Source organism: Nicotiana sylvestris, chromosome 1, assembly GCF_000393655.2.
Source record: "Nicotiana sylvestris chromosome 1, ASM39365v2, whole genome shotgun sequence".
Taxonomy (NCBI): Eukaryota; Viridiplantae; Streptophyta; class Magnoliopsida; order Solanales; family Solanaceae; genus Nicotiana; species Nicotiana sylvestris.
The window spans coordinates 10889508-10908373 of record NC_091057.1 but is presented as its reverse complement, the minus strand read 5'-3'; the positions used below and the strand labels follow the sequence as shown (position 1 = coordinate 10908373).

The window sequence follows — 18866 nt, the reverse complement described above, 5'->3', positions numbered from 1 at the left end:
AATTTTTTACCATATTTGAATTTTCACTCACGTTTTAGTATTTAAATAGTTTTTAAGTTTAATCTTAATATTTTAGTTTTATTTCGCCTTTTTTATAGGTTTGTATTTTTTGTATTGAGCATTCTGTGTTTGTTGGCTTTGAACATTGCTTGAATAATCTTAGCATATTGACTTCATTTTAGTGTGATTAATTATTCATTTGATATCATTAGCTAAATGGCTAAAGTGATAATTGGAATTTAAGTGAGTAAGAAGTGAAAGAACTTTGAAATTTTGGCATCTTTGAATTTTAAGTCTCAAATATCTGCTTTATTTGTTCTTAAATGGGGTAAATGTTGATGACTTCAATTATTTTGTTGTTTGCATATCTTATACTTTATTGAGATGTGAAGAGATAAAGATTATATTATTACATAAATTTAATTTGAAAAATAGAGGTTATTTTAATAAGAAATAGACCACTATGCAAACTGAAGGCGAGAAATTCAAAAATAGTCAGATTTACAATTGGTCGTTCAAATATAGCCCAGTTTCAAAAGTAATCGAAATTTAGCCACTTTTCATGTAAAGATAAATCTGAGCGAAAACGTTGTTCAAAACCCAGAAAATACGCCAGTATATTATGCTGGAGTTCCAGCATAAGTATACTTGAACTCTAGCATATTATACTGGAGTTCAGAATAAGTATGCTTGAACTCCAGCATAATATGATGGAGTTCTAGCATAAGTACCCTAGAACTCCAGCATAATATACTGGAGTTCCAGCAAGTATATCGGTCTAGCATAATATGTTGGAGTTCATATACAGATGCACCGAATTTCAATATATTATGCTGGACCGGTCTTTGTTGAAGCAAAATAGTGGCTATTTTTCATTGACTTGGTAAACACTGGCTGTTTTTGAATGACCAGTCCGAAAACTGACTATACCGTGCTATTTTTACAATTGAAGTGGGTCATTAGCTAAGATATAAGTTGGGCCAGGGGGGTTTGTGCTTAGTCGTTAGGTCGTGATTCGTGAAGATTTAGAATAAGCTGGCCTATTTCATTTACATTGATTAATACTCGAATAATGAACAATGTTAGAGTGCTTTATGTGCATTTTAAATTTATTATCATGATTATGTACACGTTTGTGTGACATAATTACGATTTTCAAAGTTAAAACCAAGGTATGCGTTCGCACAACTTTGGACAAAACAATCGTAATAATAATAATAAAGTGTTATTAATTGTGTACACGTTCGCGTGACACGAGTACAATTTAAAAATGAATATTCGTAGAAAATACTTTAGGCTTGACTTAATATATCATCGTGATTGTGTACACGTTCGCATGACATAATTACGATTTTTAACATAAATCGAGGTATGCGTTCGCACAACTTCGGTCAAATATTCTTAATATTAACAAAGCGTGATTAATTGTGTACATATACGCGTGACATGATTCTTGACGCGCCGAATGAAATAAGTACACGTACGCATGACTCGTTTCAAGATAATTCCATAATCAAGTAATTAAAAGCGATAAAAAGGTAAAAGTACATAGGTTTTAAAATGTGTAATTAAACAATTTAATTAAGCCATGTATGATTAAAAGCGACCGTGCTAAAATCACGAAACTATAAAATGCCTAACACCTTCTCCGGGGTTAACAAAATTCCTTACCCGATCTTCTATGTTCGCAGACTTTAAAACAGAGTCAAATTTTCTCGATTTGGGATTTAAAATAAACCGGTGACTTGGGACACCATAAATATCCCAAGTGGCGACTCTGAAATTAAATAAATAATTTCATTTCGAATAATGTCACTTTATTGAAAAAACTCCCTATCCCTTCGGGAAAAAGGAGGTGTGACACTCTTATAGCCCATTTGGCCAAGCTTCTAAAATCAGCTTATTTTGAGAAGTGTTTTTCTCAAAAGTACTTTTTTTGGTGAGAAGCAGTTTGGCTAATTAATTTAAAAAGCACTTTTGAGCAGTAATTAGTGTTTGGCCAAGCTTTTGAAAGTTGCTTCTAAGTGTATTTTTCTCAAAAGTGCTTATCAGAAAAGTGATTTTTGAGAGAAGCTACTTTTTTCTGATTCTCCTCGAAAGCACTTTTTTTCCTTCCAAAAGCTTGGCTAAACACCTCAATTTTTGGCCAAAAGTACTTTTGGCCCAAAAAAGCACTTTTGACCAAAAAAAAAAAAGCTTGGCCAAAGAGCTATTAGACACAATGCAAAATAAATTTTAATAAATTCCTCTTCATACAACTCAGAATCTTTTGTACTTGCCTTAACTAGAACGTTGGCACCTTCCCTATGTAAATCATAGAAAAACAGCTTTGCAGAAATCGCACGTTTATTCGTTATACTTCCTACACAAAAGACATTAATAAGATGTAAAAAAAATAAAATAATAAGAAAACATAAACCAAAACAAATATTGTAAATTTTACCATATAAGGTCACGAGTTCATTCCAAAGATGTTGGCTACTCTCTAAAACTCCGTATTTGTTCACATATTCAGGGATAGACATAAACATAAAAGTATCATATGCTAGTAGTTGAGAACAATATTTCAATGCCTTCGGACGTTAGTTTTAATTATAGCAAAGACAGAAACAGTATGTAAGGCTCAAATAGGATACAAAAGTTGGCAACGAATATTGTATCTGATGGACTCCTCTTCCAGATATACTCCTTTTGTCCTCTAGCTTTCGACCTCCCACTCTCAAAGTTTACAATATTTCTTAGCATTTCAACAGATCTAGGCAATTGTTTTATAGCTGTATCATATGCATAAAGATATCTTAGACTTTTTATATCTCCAAGGTTATCTGGCAGTATTTTTATAGAGGAGCAGTCAGTAATGTCCAAGTACTTTTTTTGCAGCCCGATGCACTAAGCTCCCGCTATACGCGGGGTTCGGGGAAGGGCCGGACCATCAGGATCCAAGTAATCAAGGGATATTAGCTGGCATATACTGCTTGGAAGATCTGTAAGTTTATAACCATGCTTATATAGTTTAATTAGTCTGTCCAAATTTCCTATTGATGGATGGATCTCTGTCAGACTTGAGCAACTACCAAGGGACAAATTCTCAAGACTCATTGAACCATTGAAGTTTAGAGTGCTTCTGAGTTGCTTGCAATCAGAGAGATCCAGCTTCTTCAAACTTGTACAACACTAAAAGTAAACCAAATATAGTTTCAATTAAAATTTTCTTTCACTCAGTTGCAGTAGCAATACACATAAAATTGTATAATTGAGTAACAAACCTGCAAATTCAATCGAAATTCTTGGATATCACTCTCCCGCATATCTAGAACTACAAGATTCTTAGCTGGAAAATTTGATGGTATACATTTTAAAGGACATTTTTTCCAAGACAACCATCTGAGCTTCTTGGACAACAACCCAAAATCTCCACTAATATGCAACTCATCCATTATAAGAACCCTAAGGTTTTTCATTTGCTCAAATGCTTTCGTGCTCAAGTTCACACCCTTTAATGTCCCTCGATCTACCTTCAGTACTTCTACATTTTCGGAACCCTGCAGCTCAGTAAAAAGAAAAGTATCTTAAGCTCATGTTAAGTCCCAGAAATTAAGCGAGAAAAATGCTTTATACAAATTGGTGGACAAACAAAGAGAATACACCATGTATCAACAAAAATGAACTTACACATTAGAGGATGTTAAACAAATTTAAAATTGCTCAAAAAGCTAAGATGACAGCCTTTCAAAACTGGCTAGCAGCTTCCAATAAGTTCACATGATAATATCAAAGGGAAAAAAAGATGAATAAAGAGAACAAATTGCATCTAGAAACCTGATAATAGCGTCAATTGAAGATAGAATATATATTTGAATATATTTAAAAGAACATTTTGTATATATCGTTCTAGAAATAATGTTTTACATATGTACCTATTCAACAGTTTTCAAACGTTCGCATGCCTGATTTCTTCGAGCAAGCTTAATTTCCGCATTTAGTTAAGTAAAGTCAAATATCTTTGAATAACTAATCATGGAGATACTATGGTCTATGCCCATAAGTTTGTTAGTTATAAGAATTTAATAAGAAATATGCATCACCAAATTTGGATAATTGTTAAGTAGGTGATTTTTTTTGCCTTTGGTGTGAGTTAAGAATTTAGCAAATGTCACTTCTAGTTTACAATGGTTGACAAACAACTACAAAATACTTACTAACAGAGACGAAGCACAAAATGAATTCACTTCTTATGATGACAACAGAAATTATAAGCAATAAACAATTAAATTGAAAAAAAAATATTATAACCAAGATAAAGGATAAAAGATTCACTGACTTTATTTCCTTGTAGAACATCACAGATTTCTTGAGTGATGAACAATCTACTCCGTTTTCCAGGGTCTCGAGCTGATTCCATGCGAATGATTTCTCTTCCCATATCTCGCACTAGATCATGCATCTTCAAACGATAGGGAGGTCTTTGGAGCAAGTGTTTTTGGACTAAAGTTGCAATTGCACTTGTAGCATGAAAGCCACATGCATTTAATATTTCAGTAACTTCATGCTCACGAAACCCATGGAAGGCGCACACAATATCAAGGAAAACAGTTTGTGTTTCATCATCAAGTCCATCAAAGCTTATCTTGAGAATCTTTTGGATATCACAATGAGGAATTGCTCTTAGTTTTTCAAATTTATATCCCCATTCTTCTACCGAACTTCCTTGTAAATGTGACCCCAATGTCACAAGAGCTAACGGTAGTCTACCTGAATATTTGATTGTCTCGTGCCAATTTAACATAATCTTCTGGTGGAAAATGAGTGTCAAAAGCATGCCAACAAAAAAGTAACATAGCTTCATTGTCATTTAATAGTTTGGCCTCATATCTCTATTTTTCTCTAAGCTGACATAGCAATCGGTCGTCTCGGGTGGTATTGATTATTAAACTACCCGAACCAAACCAACTTCTTTCTCGTGTTAAGGATTCTAATTGTTTTCTGTGGTCCACATCATCAAGAACAGTGAGAACCTTCTTTGACCCAAGTCTTGCTTTGATTAGATTGACGCCTTGAGCAACACTGCCAACTTTGATGTAGTCAGTTTTGAGAATTTGTCGAAGAAGTTTCTCTTGTAGATTGACAAGATCAAATTCTTCAGCTTCTGATCTAACATCTGAAGGGAAGCAACTACTATCGAAGAGTCGAAACATTTGATTGTAGATAGCTTTTGCCAGAGTTGTTTTCCCTATGCCACCAACTCCGTGAATACCAATCATGCGAACTTCGTCTTCACATTCATTTTGCAATAACTCCATATCTTTGACACGAGAATATACTCCAACAGGGTGCCAAGCAACATCTAGAGGTGTCTGGTTGACCTCTTGTAGGACTTGCTGTATAATTTTTTCAATCAACTTTGATTGCAAAAACAAAAAATTAAAAGAAATACTACTGCAGTAAATAAAACTTTGATATTTGAAAATATTTGACAGACAAATCAAAATCGATAGCCAAGACATAACACAGTGGGATGAATCTAAGCAACAAAATAGATAACTTACCGCGTCATATAGGATATTTTAAGAAATAATTTAAGTTATATATATTGATAGTGTAAATATTTCAATAATATCAATGTATAAAACTTAAAACTCTTTTTAACCGTTAGTATCATATCGTATAAACAATTGAACAAATAACAAATAAAATTAATATAGTTGTATCAAGAAAGTATACCCGTCAGCAACATTTTGCAAATCCCATCCAGATAAATTTGCAGCTTCAGTAAGTGCAGCTCTCCATTTTTCCACCATTTGAGCTCAAATTGATCGTTCCTTGAGTTTAGCCAAAGCTTCACCAAATAACCCAATTTGCTTTCGTACCTCAGAAAGATCAACATCATAAAAAATAGGCAAAACCATCTGCTTTAGTTTCTCTTTGCATTCAAGAATTTTAACTAGTACAGGGAGGCCTGTTGAAACTCTTTTTGGATACTCAAGAATACGAATGATCCACACCTCACGGCAAAGATATAACTTTACCATTTTGGTCTAAATATAACAGATCGATCCCTATCTTCTTTACTGCAACGTCTTCAGACCACACTTCTATCCTTTCCCCGCCTTTAATCATCTGGCCATAATAAAGTTCACTTAAATAAGATATGTAATATACACATGTCAGTTCTCTGTGTGCATCAAGTATTCCAATATTATTCCACGGAATACTTGAAGGCTCTATATGGGCAATACTAATCCTGAAGCTTGGAAAAGGGGCTACATCCAAAAAGTCGCAAACAAGCCAGAGAACCATTCCTAAGAAGTTATACTCCTTATTATTATGTGTCGGCATAGTCAAACACATAGATGAAGCTGTTACTTGATTGCTGCACCATTCTGGAATCTCCTTGCATTCGAGATAAATTTCTAAAGGACCCTGCATCAGACAACGACTCAAGATCATTAATATGATAGGGGAGAGAGAGAGAGAGAGAGAGAGAGAGAGAGATACTAACCATATATCGATCTTTTCTATATGCATATACAGCAGGTGCACTAAAGAAGCCTTCATTGAATGGATTCTGCAGAGAACTACAATTATTCATGTTGATCAACCGTACAGAAGGGAGGTTGTCCAACTGTGTAATCTTGACCAATTTTTGGCAATTTTGAAGTTCAAGATGTCCAAAATTCTCTAAATTTGACACTGACGGGAGTGTTTGAAGATTCTCACAGTCATTCAAACATAACTTCTTCAATACTCGTAACTTAGAAAAATCGAAGGGTAGACAATGGAAACTGTTGCCACTCAAATCTAAAAACTTTAAGGAGGATAAGCTCCCAATATCCCTAGGAATATCAGCATCGGACAAATTACAGTATCTAAGGCTCAATTCGATTACAAAAGTTAGCAAGGAATATTGTATCCGATGGACTCCTCTTCCAGAAATACTCATTTTGGCCTCTAACTCTTGGCCTCCCACTCTCAAAGTTACAAGATTTCTTAGCATTTCAACAGATCTAGGCAATTGTTTTATACCTGTATCATCTGCATAAAGAAATGTTAGACTTTTCATATCTCCAAGGTTATCTGGCAGTGTTTTTATAGAGGAGCAGTGATGAATGAACAATTCTTCAAGGGATATTAGCTGGCATATGCTGCTTGGAAGATCCCTAAGTTTTTCGCAACGAGACATATCTAGTTTAATTAGTCTATCCAAATTTCCTATTGATGGATGGATCTCAGTCAGACTTGAGCAACCACCAAGCAGCAAAGTCTCAAGACTTCGTGAACCGTTGAAGTTTGGAGTCCTTCTGAGTTGCTCACAATAAGAGAGATTCAGCTTCTTCAAACTTCTACAACACTAAAATTAAACCAAATATAGTTTCAATTAACATTTTCTTTCACTCAGTGGCAATAACAGTACACATGAAATTATAAAAATTGAGTAACAAACCTGCAAATTCAATCGAAATTCTTGCATATTACTGCCGCTCATATCTAAAACTACAAGATTCTCAGAAGGAAAATTTGATGGTATATATTTTAAAGGACAATTTTGCCAAGACAACCATTTGAGCTTCTTGGACAACAGCCCAAAATCTCCACTAATATGTAACTCATTGATTATAAGCACCCTAAGATTCTTCATTTGCTCAAATGCTTTGGTGCTCAAGTTCACTCCCTTTAATGTCCCTGGATCTACCTTCAGTACTTCTACATTTTCGGAACCCTGTAGCTCAGTAAAAAGAAAAGTAACTTAAGCTCATGTTAAGTCCCAAAATTTAAGCGAGAAAAATGCTTTATAGAAATTGGTGGGCAAACAAAGAGAATACATCATGTATCAACAAAAATGAACTTACACATTAGAGGATGTTAAACAAATTTAAAATTTCTCAAAAGGCTAAGAAGAGAGCCTTTCAAAACTAGCTAGCAGCATTCAATAAGTTCACATGATAATATCAAAGGGAAAAAAAAAGATGAATAAAGAGAACAAATTGCATTTAGAAACATGATAATAGCGCCAATTGAAGATAGAATATATATTTGAATATATTTAAAAGAACATGTTGTATATATCGTTCTAGGAATAATGTTTCACATATGTACCTATTCAACAGTTTTCAAACGTTCCCATGCCTGGTTTCTTCAAGCAAGCTTAATTTTCGCATTTAGTTAAGTAAAGTCAAATATCTTTGAATAACTAATCGCGGAGATACTATGGTCTATGTCCATAAGCATGTTAGTTATAAGAATTTAATAAGAAATATGCATCACCAAATTTGGATAATTGTTAAATAGGTGTTTTTTTATGATGACAACAAAAATTATAAGCAAGAAACAATTTAATTGAAAATATATATAACCAAGATAAATATGATGGATTTACTGACTTCATTTCCTTGTAGAACATCACGAACTTCTTGAGGGATGAACAATCTACTCCGTTTTCCAGGGTCTCGAGCTGATTCCATGCGAACGATTTCTCTTCCCATATCACGCACGAGATCATGCATCACCAAACCATGCCAAGATCTTTGGAGCAAGTGTTTTTGAACTAAAGTTGCAATTGGACTTCTAGCATGAAAGCCACATGCATTTAATATTTCGGTAACTCTATCCTCACGAAACCCATAAAAGGCGCATGCAATATCGAGGAAAATAGTCTGTGTTTCATCATCAAGTCCATCAAAGCTTATTTTGAGAATATTTTGGATATCACAATGAGGAATTGCTCTTAGTTTTTCAAATTCATATTCCCATTCTTCTATAGAACTTCCTTGCAAATGTGACCCCAATGTCACAAGAGCTAATGGTAGCCTACCTGAATATTTGATTATGTCTCGTGCCAAATTAACATAATCTTCTGGTGGAAAATGACTGTCAAAAGCATGCCAACAAAAAAGTAACATAGCTTCATTGACATTTAATAGTTCAGCCTCATATCTCTCTTTTTCTCCAAGCCGACATAGCAATCGCTTGTCCCGGGTTGTAATGATTATTAAACTACCCGAACCAAACCAACTTCTTTCTCTTGTTAAGGATTCTAATTGGTTTTTGTGGTCCACGTCATCAAGAACAATTAGAACCTTCTTTGACTCGAGTCTTGTTTTGATTAGATTGATGCCTTGAGCAACACTGCCAACTTTGATGTCCTTATTTTTGAGTACTTGTTGAAGAAGTTTCTCTTGTAGCTTGACAAGACCAAATTCTTCAGCTTCTGATCTAACATCTGAAAGGAAGCAACTACTATCAAAGTGTCGAAACATTCGATTGTACATAGCTTTTGCCAGAGTTGTTTTTCCTATGCCACCAACTCCGTGAATACCAATCATGCGAACTTCATCTTCACATTCAATTTGCAATAACAACTCTATATCTTTGACACGTGAATCTACTCCAACTGGGTGCCAAGCAACATCTAGAGGTGTCTGGTTGACCTCTTGTAGGACTTGCTGTATAATTGTTTCAACAAACTTTGATTCATGCCTACAGATATTTTTAGCAAAAACAAAAAATTAAAAGAAATACTACTCCAGTAAATAAAACTTTGATATTTGAAAACATTTGACGGACAAATCAAAATCGGTAGCCAAGACATAACACAGTGGGATGAATCTAAGCAACAAAATAGATAACTTACCACGTCATATAGGATATTTTAAGAAATAATCTAAGTTATATATATATATATATATATATATATATATTGATAGTGTAAATATTTCGATACTGTTATGCATAGAACTTAAACTCTTTTGAACAGTTAGTATCACATCCTATAAACAATTGAACAAATAACAAATGAAATTATATAGTTGAATCAAGAAAATGTACCCGTCAGCAACATTTTGCAAATCCCATCCAGATAAATTTGCAGCTTCAGTAAGTGCAGCTCTCCATTTCTCCACCGTTTGAGCCCCAATGGATCGTTCCTTGTGTTTAGCCAAAGCTTCACCAAATAACCCAGTTTGATTTCGTACCTCAGATGGATCAACATCATAGAAAATAGGCAAAACCATCTGCTTTAATTTCTCTTTGCATTCAAGAATCTTAACTAGTTCATTTAGACACCAACTAGAGGAAGCATAATTTCTTGAGAAAACAATAATGGAAATTCTTGACTCTTCAATTGCTTTCTCTAATTCTCTTGAAATCACGTCACCCTTTCTCAATTCCTCATCATCAATGAAGGTTTTAACTCCAACATTATCCAATTTGGAATAAAGATGACCAGTGAATGTTTTTCGGGTGTCTTCACCTCTAAAACTGAGGAATACTTCATAAGAGAAGTGAGAAGATGTAGATGATTTTCCTCTAACTAATTGAGTATCCATTTGATTTGATGAGAATGAAAGAATTAAGTGATGAATTTTTAGTAAAGGGAAAGTAGCTACATGTAACCTTGGGTCAAGTCAACCCTTGTTACAGCCTGTTTGGATCTCAAAATAATGTTATTTTGATTGTTTATTTAAAATTGATTGTATGGTATTGATTGTTTCGGAACAATCAAAAGTTCTATTTTATGAAATAATCAATTTGGTGTGGTGGTATTATTTTGTATTTTCTTTTTCAATTATGCACTTACTTATTGCTCTTTAATTTTATTTTATTATTTAATTTTTTATTTTGCTAATATTAGGTAACCTTTTTTTCCCAGGTTTTTGCTCCTGTTTTCAAGTTACGTAAATCATAAATTAGTAGAAAGAGGTTTTCTTAAATTATTTTTATGTGTAATTCTTGATAAATTTTATTTAAAAATAATTAGGGGTATTTTAGTGAACTTATTAGTTACCGTATAGTACGATACAGTCAAGCCAAACAACAAAATGTTATTTAACAACAACAAACGATACAATCTATTCAAACGTTGTATCCATAGAACAATACAATACAATACAATATGGAGTATTATAAAATGATAGGTAACAATGATCCAAACATAGTGTTAGATATTTCTTAGATTTTGTGGTTTCTTGCCGGAAACAAGGGGCCCATTTGGCCATAATTTCACTTTTTTCGAATTTGTTTTACTTTTTTCCGAATGCTTTCCGCAAATTTAAAAAACTCCAAAATTTTCAAATTTTTACTTCAAATCATCCAAAAAAATTCAAAATAGCTTCACATTGTGTTCATATCCAAACAAAACTCTAATTTTCAAATATTATTTTCACTTGAATTTTTTTTTTCATTTTTTTTCAAAATTTCATAGTTCTCACTTAATTCTTGGGTCAAAGTCATTTACAATGCCTTACAAAATGTTGTTGACCGAAATAAAAGAGAAGTTTCCGAAGTTATTTCTTAGATATCTTTTTTTTGTATATAATGTTAAGTCTTATAGTGTAAATAAATTTCACAGTGTAATTAATATTGTACGTCTGCAAAACTAAACTCGTCTATTAACACTATATATGTAGATTGAAGTGATGTATTTCTTAATTTAAAATTTTTATTTTTTAATCACATTATTCAATAGAATTTGAATCGAGAAAAAAAACTTTTTTGAAATGAATTAGTAGAATGGGTCGAACTGAATTAATCCAAAATGGATCAAACGACGAAATGTACACTCCATATTCAATATTGTCAGTTGCATTAAAAACAGTGACACCCGTAATCGTCAAATTTGGATCCACCTCTGAATTTACAGATATATATGACCCTTGAGTGTAATTTCTTGTAGAGTGATGAAATAAGAATTTTGCAAATTCCTTTCAAATTTTTAGGCCATTACATAAGGAAGTATAAATGCATGCAGTATAATTCACGGGTTGTGAGTTGTTCTAGGAAATTAATTTTCGGTTTTTTCTTATTGATATATATAACTTGCCTTGTTTGTGGGGTCCTTTTCTTTTGCAAATCGCTTTCACATATTGGCAAGTGAATTGAAAGAATTAGTCAAAATTTATCTATTTTATCCGTCTCAATTTATGTGATAATATTTTTACAAATATGAAATTTAAAATGGAAACAAATTTTCTAAAACATGTGGTATAAAACAAGTCACACAATAAATCATTACTCTACTTTTTGGGGAAATTGAGACATATTCCGGTAAAGATATCCTTTAAATACTCAATAGTAAATAGAGTAGTAATTACTCCGAGTCAAATTTAAATTTTTCATTGTCAGAGTATACTATAACAACAACAACAATGACGACCACGCAGTATAATCCCATAAGTGGGGTCTGGGGAGGGTAATATGTACGCAGACCTTACTCTTACCCCGAAGGATAGAGAGGCTGTTTCCAGGAGACCCTCGGCTCAAAAAAAGCAACAGGAGACGATATATTAGTACCATAAAAATGCATAATAAAATAACATCAATATAAGAGATATGAAATACAAAATACGAAATACGAAATAGATGGCTGGTATAGTAAAAACTAGCAGGTAAAGCCCTGCATCAATAGACGACCAATGACATTCTTAGTCTAACTCCTAACTGGCTAGTCTCACTCTATTGTGCTGTAGAAATATTCACAACTTTCCCCTAACCTACAACCTTAATGCTCGACCTCCATAATTCCCTGTCAAGGGCCATGTCCTCAGTAATCCTAAGTCGCGCCATGTCCTGTCTGATCACCTCTCCCCAATACTTCTTAGGTCGCCCTCTACCTCTCCGCGTGCCCACTACAGCCAGTCGCTCACACCTCCTAGTTGTCGGAGTATACTATAGGGAGAAATTCAATAGTCAATAGAGTAGTAATTACTCCGTGTCAAATTTGTACCGGAGCTAATCCGCCCAAACAAGTCAATATTCAATAGAGTAGTAATTACTCCGAGTCAAATTTAAATTTTAATTTTTAGTTCTCAGAGTATATTTTGTTTCAAAATTGTGTCTAATTTTTTATAAAAAGAAAGTTTTCTTAAATACTGATCTATACTTATAGTCTTTTACATTACTAATTCTTCCATTAAAAAATTCTCCTTTGTTCACTTTTACTTGTTCACTATTCTAAAAATATATTTTTATTTTTATTGTCCACTTTCGTATATTAAGAGAAAAATAATTTATTTTTTCTGTTTTGCCCTTAGAATTAATTAATTATTCCAAATCATTTTTCAGATTCATTAAGAATATACACCAATTAATATGAGTATCATGGTAAATTATACATTTTATTTATTATTTCTTAATGGCATGCAAAGTCAATAGTGGACAAATAAAAGTAAATGGAGGGAGAAATAATTTGGAACTCATTTTTATTTTTTATCAATGTTTTGAAATATCATCGCGGCCTTTTAATATGAAACCAATTCCTACTTTTAATTTAAACCTATTTTATTTGAACTTTGGAGTATTAGGTATCCAAATCGATTGAAACTCTTAAAATTCTTTTTTTAGTCTGTTTAAAAAAATTATTTTTTCATGTTTAAAAACAATTGAACTTTAAAATACTCCTTTAATCTTAAAGAGATAATTTATAGTCACACCAATACTTAATGCTGGTTTTAAACCGTTGTGAGCAAGTGATTTTTGCTTTATGAGAACTACTCCCTAAAATTCAAAATAAAATGGTTTTGTGTTGTTTGCGATTTATTTGTATTTTGTCTGCGCATGTTTGTTTCTACTTTAAATGAGAAAAGTACAAAAATATGTGTTGCATGTGCATTTAGGGTTTAATTATGCATTTCGGAATTAATTAAACCACGTCCTATTTTAAAGAATGAAAATCGCGAAAAAATATGAATTCCGATAGTTTGTCATTTTATTGTTTAATTGTGCGATTTTATTTTTTTGATCTTGTGTGTTAATTGTTATTAAAGGTTAAATAATATCTTTTTAAATAATCTTGGTTTTTCTATTTAATTTAGGAATTTTGAATTAAGCAAATAGAAGAAAAAGAAAATAGAAGAAAAAGAGGAAAACAAGAGAAAATCGGATTGGGCCAATTGTAAAAAAGAGTCCAGGCCCAGTCCAAACACCCTCTTGTCCGGTCCAACCCAGCCAGCCTGGGGAACGAATGGAACGACGCCGTTTGGGGATGGAAAATCGGGGCCGTTTATCTCAGCTGATCAACGGTCCAGATCAATCCCTCTGTCACCCGACCCGTTCCCATCCAAGACCGATCCGGTCTCAAGGGTAGACGAAGCGACGCCGTTCCTCTTAAATGAAGCAATCCAGGTAGTTGATCTCATCAGATCGAACGGCTTGGGTCCAATCCCCACGTACGTATATAAGACCTCCAAACGAACCCCGCCCCCAAACCAAGCCCCCCCCCCTCTCTCATTCTCTCCCAAACCTCGTCTCTTTCAGAGACGAGGAACCCTAGTAGCCGCCACCTTATCCCTTCACCGTAAACCTGGCGGCGCCGGCTCCGATGGCTATGAAATTAACACCCTTGAGCCTTCTAACTACCCTCAACCTGAATCCCCACTTTGTTGTCCTCGAATCATATCCCAGCTTCTCGAATATTTGATCAAAGACCCCGTCCCAAACCCTAGCTTGTCCACTTAACCCCAAAATCACACCCAATAATCCCCTTGACCTCCTCGTTGCTAATCCCTAACCAGATTGGTTCAAATCAGAGTAAAAACTCATCGAATGGCGGATCTAGGGCTCGACAGTTCGAGATTGTTTCGAAGCTGTCAGGGTCGAACGGTTTCTGGTTAGTATTATAAGTCTATTTCTGATGAAATAGACGTATAATACTAACTGGAAATCAAGTTCGAAAGGGCATATGGTTGAAATCCGAGAAAAGAACAGTGAGTTCTTCTTAAATTTCTTTTTCTTTTTTCTATGTGTTTGATTGTCTGTGTGATTAGTCGTTTCTTTAGGGTTTTTAGTTTAAGTTAATCCAGTATATATATTCTATTTCTTTTTCTGATTTTGGTTAAATTAAATATTCCAATGTTGTTTGAGTAGTTCAATTAACTCTTGGTTTACCTAGATTAGGTTCATTGTAATTCGTCTATTGTCCGTTATTTTCTCTCTTCTCCATCAGTTTATGTTCTGTCGATTAATAACATAGGTTATAAATAGTTTCGTCGATTAGCTCGTTCTTGTTTGTAAACCAATAAGCTCGTCAAATGGTTGTTGTGTATGCTTGATCTATGGACACTTAACTTCAGGGCATTGTCAATAGGCTGACAATGAACCTGCATTCATGTTACCTGCATTCATGTGCATATTGATTCAATTTTCAATTTCAGTTTAAATGATTCTGTTGAGTTCTGTGTGGTGATTTAAATTCAGTTCATTTTTATTTCAATTGGGATTCGACCTTAGTCATTTAACTGTCAATAAGTTTGGTTATAGCTGTTAGTCAGATTTAGTTTTCAAATCTTTGTTAGCTGGAACAGATTTCAGAATTAAAAGTTTTAATACAGTTGAATAATTGTATTAGGGGCAGTAATATTAAGTGGTTTCAGGGATAATTTGGGAATGAAACAGTTAGGATAATATTTTAATGTTAGTGGTTTGTTAGTGGGATATTAGTATCTTTAAATTAATACACTAATGGGGAACAAAAGGGAATGGGGGGCTGAAAATAAGAAAAAGTTTTCCTTAGTGGGATTTAAAGTGGAATAATTCAGATTTTTAGTGAAAAAAGGGGTAAGGCAGTAAGTGGAAAGGAGGGCAGGTCTGTATAAGAGGGCAGAATGAGGTCTGTAAGGGGGGAGAAAAAAAATTGGATTCTGAAAGCTGAAAAGTTGAAAAAGAATAGCTATTGCCTGATTTAGAGTCTGAAATAGCTAGAACCTTCTTCTTTATACTTCTGCTCTATAATTGGGGAGGTTTATAGCTGCTGATTTCGTTGCTGCACTACTGTTGCAACTTCTGTTGGTTACTACTACTGCTGCTGACCCTCTTCTTCCTCTTCTTGTATTGTCTATACCAGGTACATGTCCTGAATCTCAAATCATGTAGCTGTCCAGTTGGAATGAAATGAAAATGGAAGTATAACTTCATTGGAAGCTTTAGTTCTTGTCGTGTTTTATCATAGTTGATTGTAGTAGTTTGGACTGTAATTATAATTGTTTTACAATGATTTAGATTGGTTTGGACTGTTAAACTCATGGACTGTTCGAGACATTTGATCGTTTGTTAGACATGTGGTAGTTTAATTTCATCTAGTGTAGTTAAGTTTTGAAAATCAGAAGTTATTCAAAACATAAAGCGATCTTGTGATTCACAGTCCTCACTCGTCCTAAAAATGGCAGTGTAATCCTGGAGTCACATTGTTTTGTATTTAGTAATGGTAATTGTGAGTTAGTTTAGAGCTGGACGTATAATTTGACTGTTGGATTTGCTTATAACTAATTAGCCTAGAATAGTTTGTTGATTAACTCTGTTAAAAGACATAAGTTTGAAAATTGATTCTGGACTTGCATTTTTAGTTGATAATTGGATATTGGAATGATTGTGGATAATTAGTTAAGGTTAATTGCAACATGAGTTAGGAAGTATTATTAACTAGGAGCTGAAGCAAAACTGGGCTGAACGTTATTAGCAATATAATTAGTGTAGAATTTCAAACTCAGCATGTTAAGTGCATCACGTGTGTGTTAATACAAAATTAGACCATGAATTATAACACGGATACGTTAATACTGATGTTGATCTCGCATGATTTTTGCTAATGGGCCAAGCTGAGCACAAGCTGTGGCTCACGCTCTGAAATGGGAACTCAGACTGAGCAGCATATTCTCAAGGCCCAACTCGCTGGTTGGTTTCAATTCAGCAGGGATTGGGCCAATTACTTGAACCCGGAATTGCTAAAGGGCCCTTATTAATATGTTTTGTTTAAGTAACTCCAATTATTTAGGGCCTCCTTTTCTTTATTCTTAGGAAGAAAAATATAAAAAATCGTAGTTACTTTAGGTTTGTCCTGTAATTAATAAAATGAGACGAGCCTTGCAAAACAAAACACATAAATTGCGGGGCCCTCAACGAATATTGTGTTAAAATACTTAGAATTCAGGATGGGGCGTTTAGCGAATTTCACTACTTTCCCCAAAATAATAATACGCTAGACTCTTTAAGTACGACTTTAATAAAATTACGTTCCTAAACTCGAGTGCGCATTGATGCGACCCAAATCCAAATCTCAACGGAGTCGAAATGTGTCGCTAATCACGGGTACATTGATTTTGACGTGGTTCGAGATGCATTTCCACGACGTTGCAAATTCCTTTTAAAAATAATGAATGAGACGAGCCTTGACAAACAAAAATACACAAGCTGCGGGGCCCTCTATATGTGTTGGTAAAGTTACTTAGACTTCAGGATGGGTCGTTTATCAAAATTTCACGGTTTTACCCAAAATAATGACACGCTAGTCGCTTTAGGCGCGTAGTTAATAATGTTATCTTCTTAAACTCGGGTGCACATTTATGTGACCCAAATCCAAATCTCAACAGAGTTGAAATGCGTCAATAACCACGGTTGCATTGATGTGACGTGGTTTGAGATGTATTTTCACGATGTTGCAAATTTTCGGTAAAAATAATAATAATAAAAGTGGTACACAGTTAAAATTTGCACATAGATTCAACATGTATCAAAAATCAGATATATAAGCCGAATATGACAGTTGAGCGACCGTGATAGAACCACGAAACTCGGGAATGCCTAACACCTTCTCCCGGGTTAACAAAATTCCTTATCCGGATTTCTGGTGTGCAGACTGTTAAACAGAGTCATTCTTTTCCTCGATTCGGAATTAAAACCGGTGACTTGGGACACCATAAATCCCCCAAGTGGCGACTCTGAAATAAATAAATAAATCCCGTTTCGATTTTCCTTTAATTGGAAAATTACGTCCCTTAGCAGGGGGTGTAGCGGAAAAAGGAGGTGTGACAGCTCTAGCGACTCTGCTGGGGAACAAACCCAGAATCTCTGGTTCAGGGTTCAAAAATTCGAGCTTAGAGTAATTGTTATTATTTGGCTTTATTTATTATCTGATTTTTATTACATGTTTTAGCCTAAATGTGCAAAATGTTGCTTTTACCGCTTGATATTATCTGAATTGTATATATAAACTGCTACGAAATCCCTGTCACACCTCCTTTTCCGCACCCGAGGGGGCAGGGGAGTTTTTTCCAATTAAAGGACAATCGAAACGGGATTGGTTTATTTATTTCAGAGTCGCCACTTGGGAGGTTTAGGGTGCCCAAGTCACCAATTTTAATCCCGAATCGAGGAAAAGAATGACTCCATATTACAGTCTGCGTACCAGAAATCCGGATAAGGAATTCCTTTTAACCCGGGAGAAGGTGTTAGGCATTCCCGAGTTCCGTGGTTCTAGCACGGTCGCTCAACTGTTATATTCGGCTTGATTATCTGATTTTATACAAATATGAACTTATGTGCAAATTTTAACTTTCACCGCTTTCATAATTATTATTATTTTTACAAGGAATTGCAACGTCGTGAAAACATACCTTCGAATCACGTTACATCAATGTACACGTGATTGTTGACATATCTCGACTCGGTTGAGATTTGGATTTGGGTCACATAAATGTGCACCCGAGTTAAGGAAAATAAATTATTAAAGGCGCGCTTAAAGCAACTAGCGTATTGTTATTTTGGGGAAAGCCATGAAATTCGCTAAACGGCATGTCCTGAATTCTAAGTATTTTTATATATATACATTTAGAGGGCCCCGCACTTTGTACATTTTTGTTTGTCGAGGCTCGTCTCATTCCTTATGAAAAGAATTTGCAACGTCATAGAAATGCATCTCAGACCACGCCACAATCAATGTACCCGTGGTTAGAGACACATTTCGATTCCGTTGAGATTTGGATTTGGGTCATATAAATGTGCACCCGAGTTTAAGGAGATAACATTATTAAGTACGCGCTTAAAGACTATCGCGTTATTATTCTGGGAGGGCCGTGAGATTTGCTAAATGACCCGTCCTGGAA

At 34.4% G+C, this 18866-nt stretch overlaps 2 protein-coding genes across 3 annotated transcripts; both read right to left on the bottom strand.

Moving 5' to 3' along the window:
- Window positions 1–2414: 2414 nt before the first annotated feature.
- On the bottom strand, window positions 2415–10360 carry LOC104211610 (disease resistance protein RUN1-like). 2 transcript variants are annotated; one of them, XM_070163158.1, is made up of 8 exons: window positions 9823–10360; window positions 8379–9474; window positions 7442–7717; window positions 6500–7348; window positions 5722–6420; window positions 4322–5399; window positions 3267–3542; window positions 2415–3174 (listed from the first exon to the last, which is right to left on the bottom strand). In XM_070163158.1, the coding sequence occupies exons 1-5, from the start codon at window positions 10320–10322 to the stop codon at window positions 6004–6006; spliced, it is 3138 nt and encodes a 1045-aa protein (XP_070019259.1). In that variant the 5' UTR covers window positions 10323–10360; the 3' UTR covers window positions 2415–3174; window positions 3267–3542; window positions 4322–5399; window positions 5722–6003. The 2 variants fall into 2 exon arrangements, with proteins under 2 accessions (XP_070019259.1, XP_070019039.1); XM_070162938.1 differs by having other exon boundaries at window positions 4322–5378.
- LOC138868165 (disease resistance protein RUN1-like) lies at window positions 2593–5798 on the bottom strand. The gene is made up of 6 exons (XM_070173451.1): window positions 5722–5798; window positions 4952–5436; window positions 4322–4752; window positions 3267–3542; window positions 2931–3174; window positions 2593–2825 (listed from the first exon to the last, which is right to left on the bottom strand). The coding sequence occupies exons 1-6, from the start codon at window positions 5796–5798 to the stop codon at window positions 2593–2595; spliced, it is 1746 nt and encodes a 581-aa protein (XP_070029552.1).
- Window positions 10361–18866: the final 8506 nt, after the last annotated feature.

What these genes read in the sequence shown, in the direction of transcription:
- LOC138868165 (XM_070173451.1), bottom strand. Translation starts at nt 5,798, where the DNA reads ATGGTGGAAAAATGGAGAGCTGCACTTACTGAAGCTGCAAATTTATCT. An exon ending in ATCCTTAACACGAGAAAGAA is followed by an intron (nt 4,753 to 4,951) that starts GTTGGTTTGGTT and finishes TCAAATATTCAG; the next exon opens with GTAGACTACCGTTAGCTCTT. An exon ending in TGATTACTTGGATCCTGATG is followed by an intron (nt 2,826 to 2,930) that starts GTCCGGCCCTTC and finishes AAATACTGCCAG; the next exon opens with ATAACCTTGGAGATATAAAA.
- LOC104211610 (XM_070163158.1), bottom strand. Translation starts at nt 10,322, where the DNA reads ATGGATACTCAATTAGTTAGAGGAAAATCATCTACATCTTCTCACTTC. An exon ending in AATTTCGATTGAATTTGCAG is followed by an intron (nt 7,349 to 7,441) that starts GTTTGTTACTCA and finishes GTTTAATTTTAG; the next exon opens with TGTTGTAGAAGTTTGAAGAA. An exon ending in ATAGAAAAGATCGATATATG is followed by an intron (nt 6,421 to 6,499) that starts GTTAGTATCTCT and finishes TGTCTGATGCAG; the next exon opens with GGTCCTTTAGAAATTTATCT.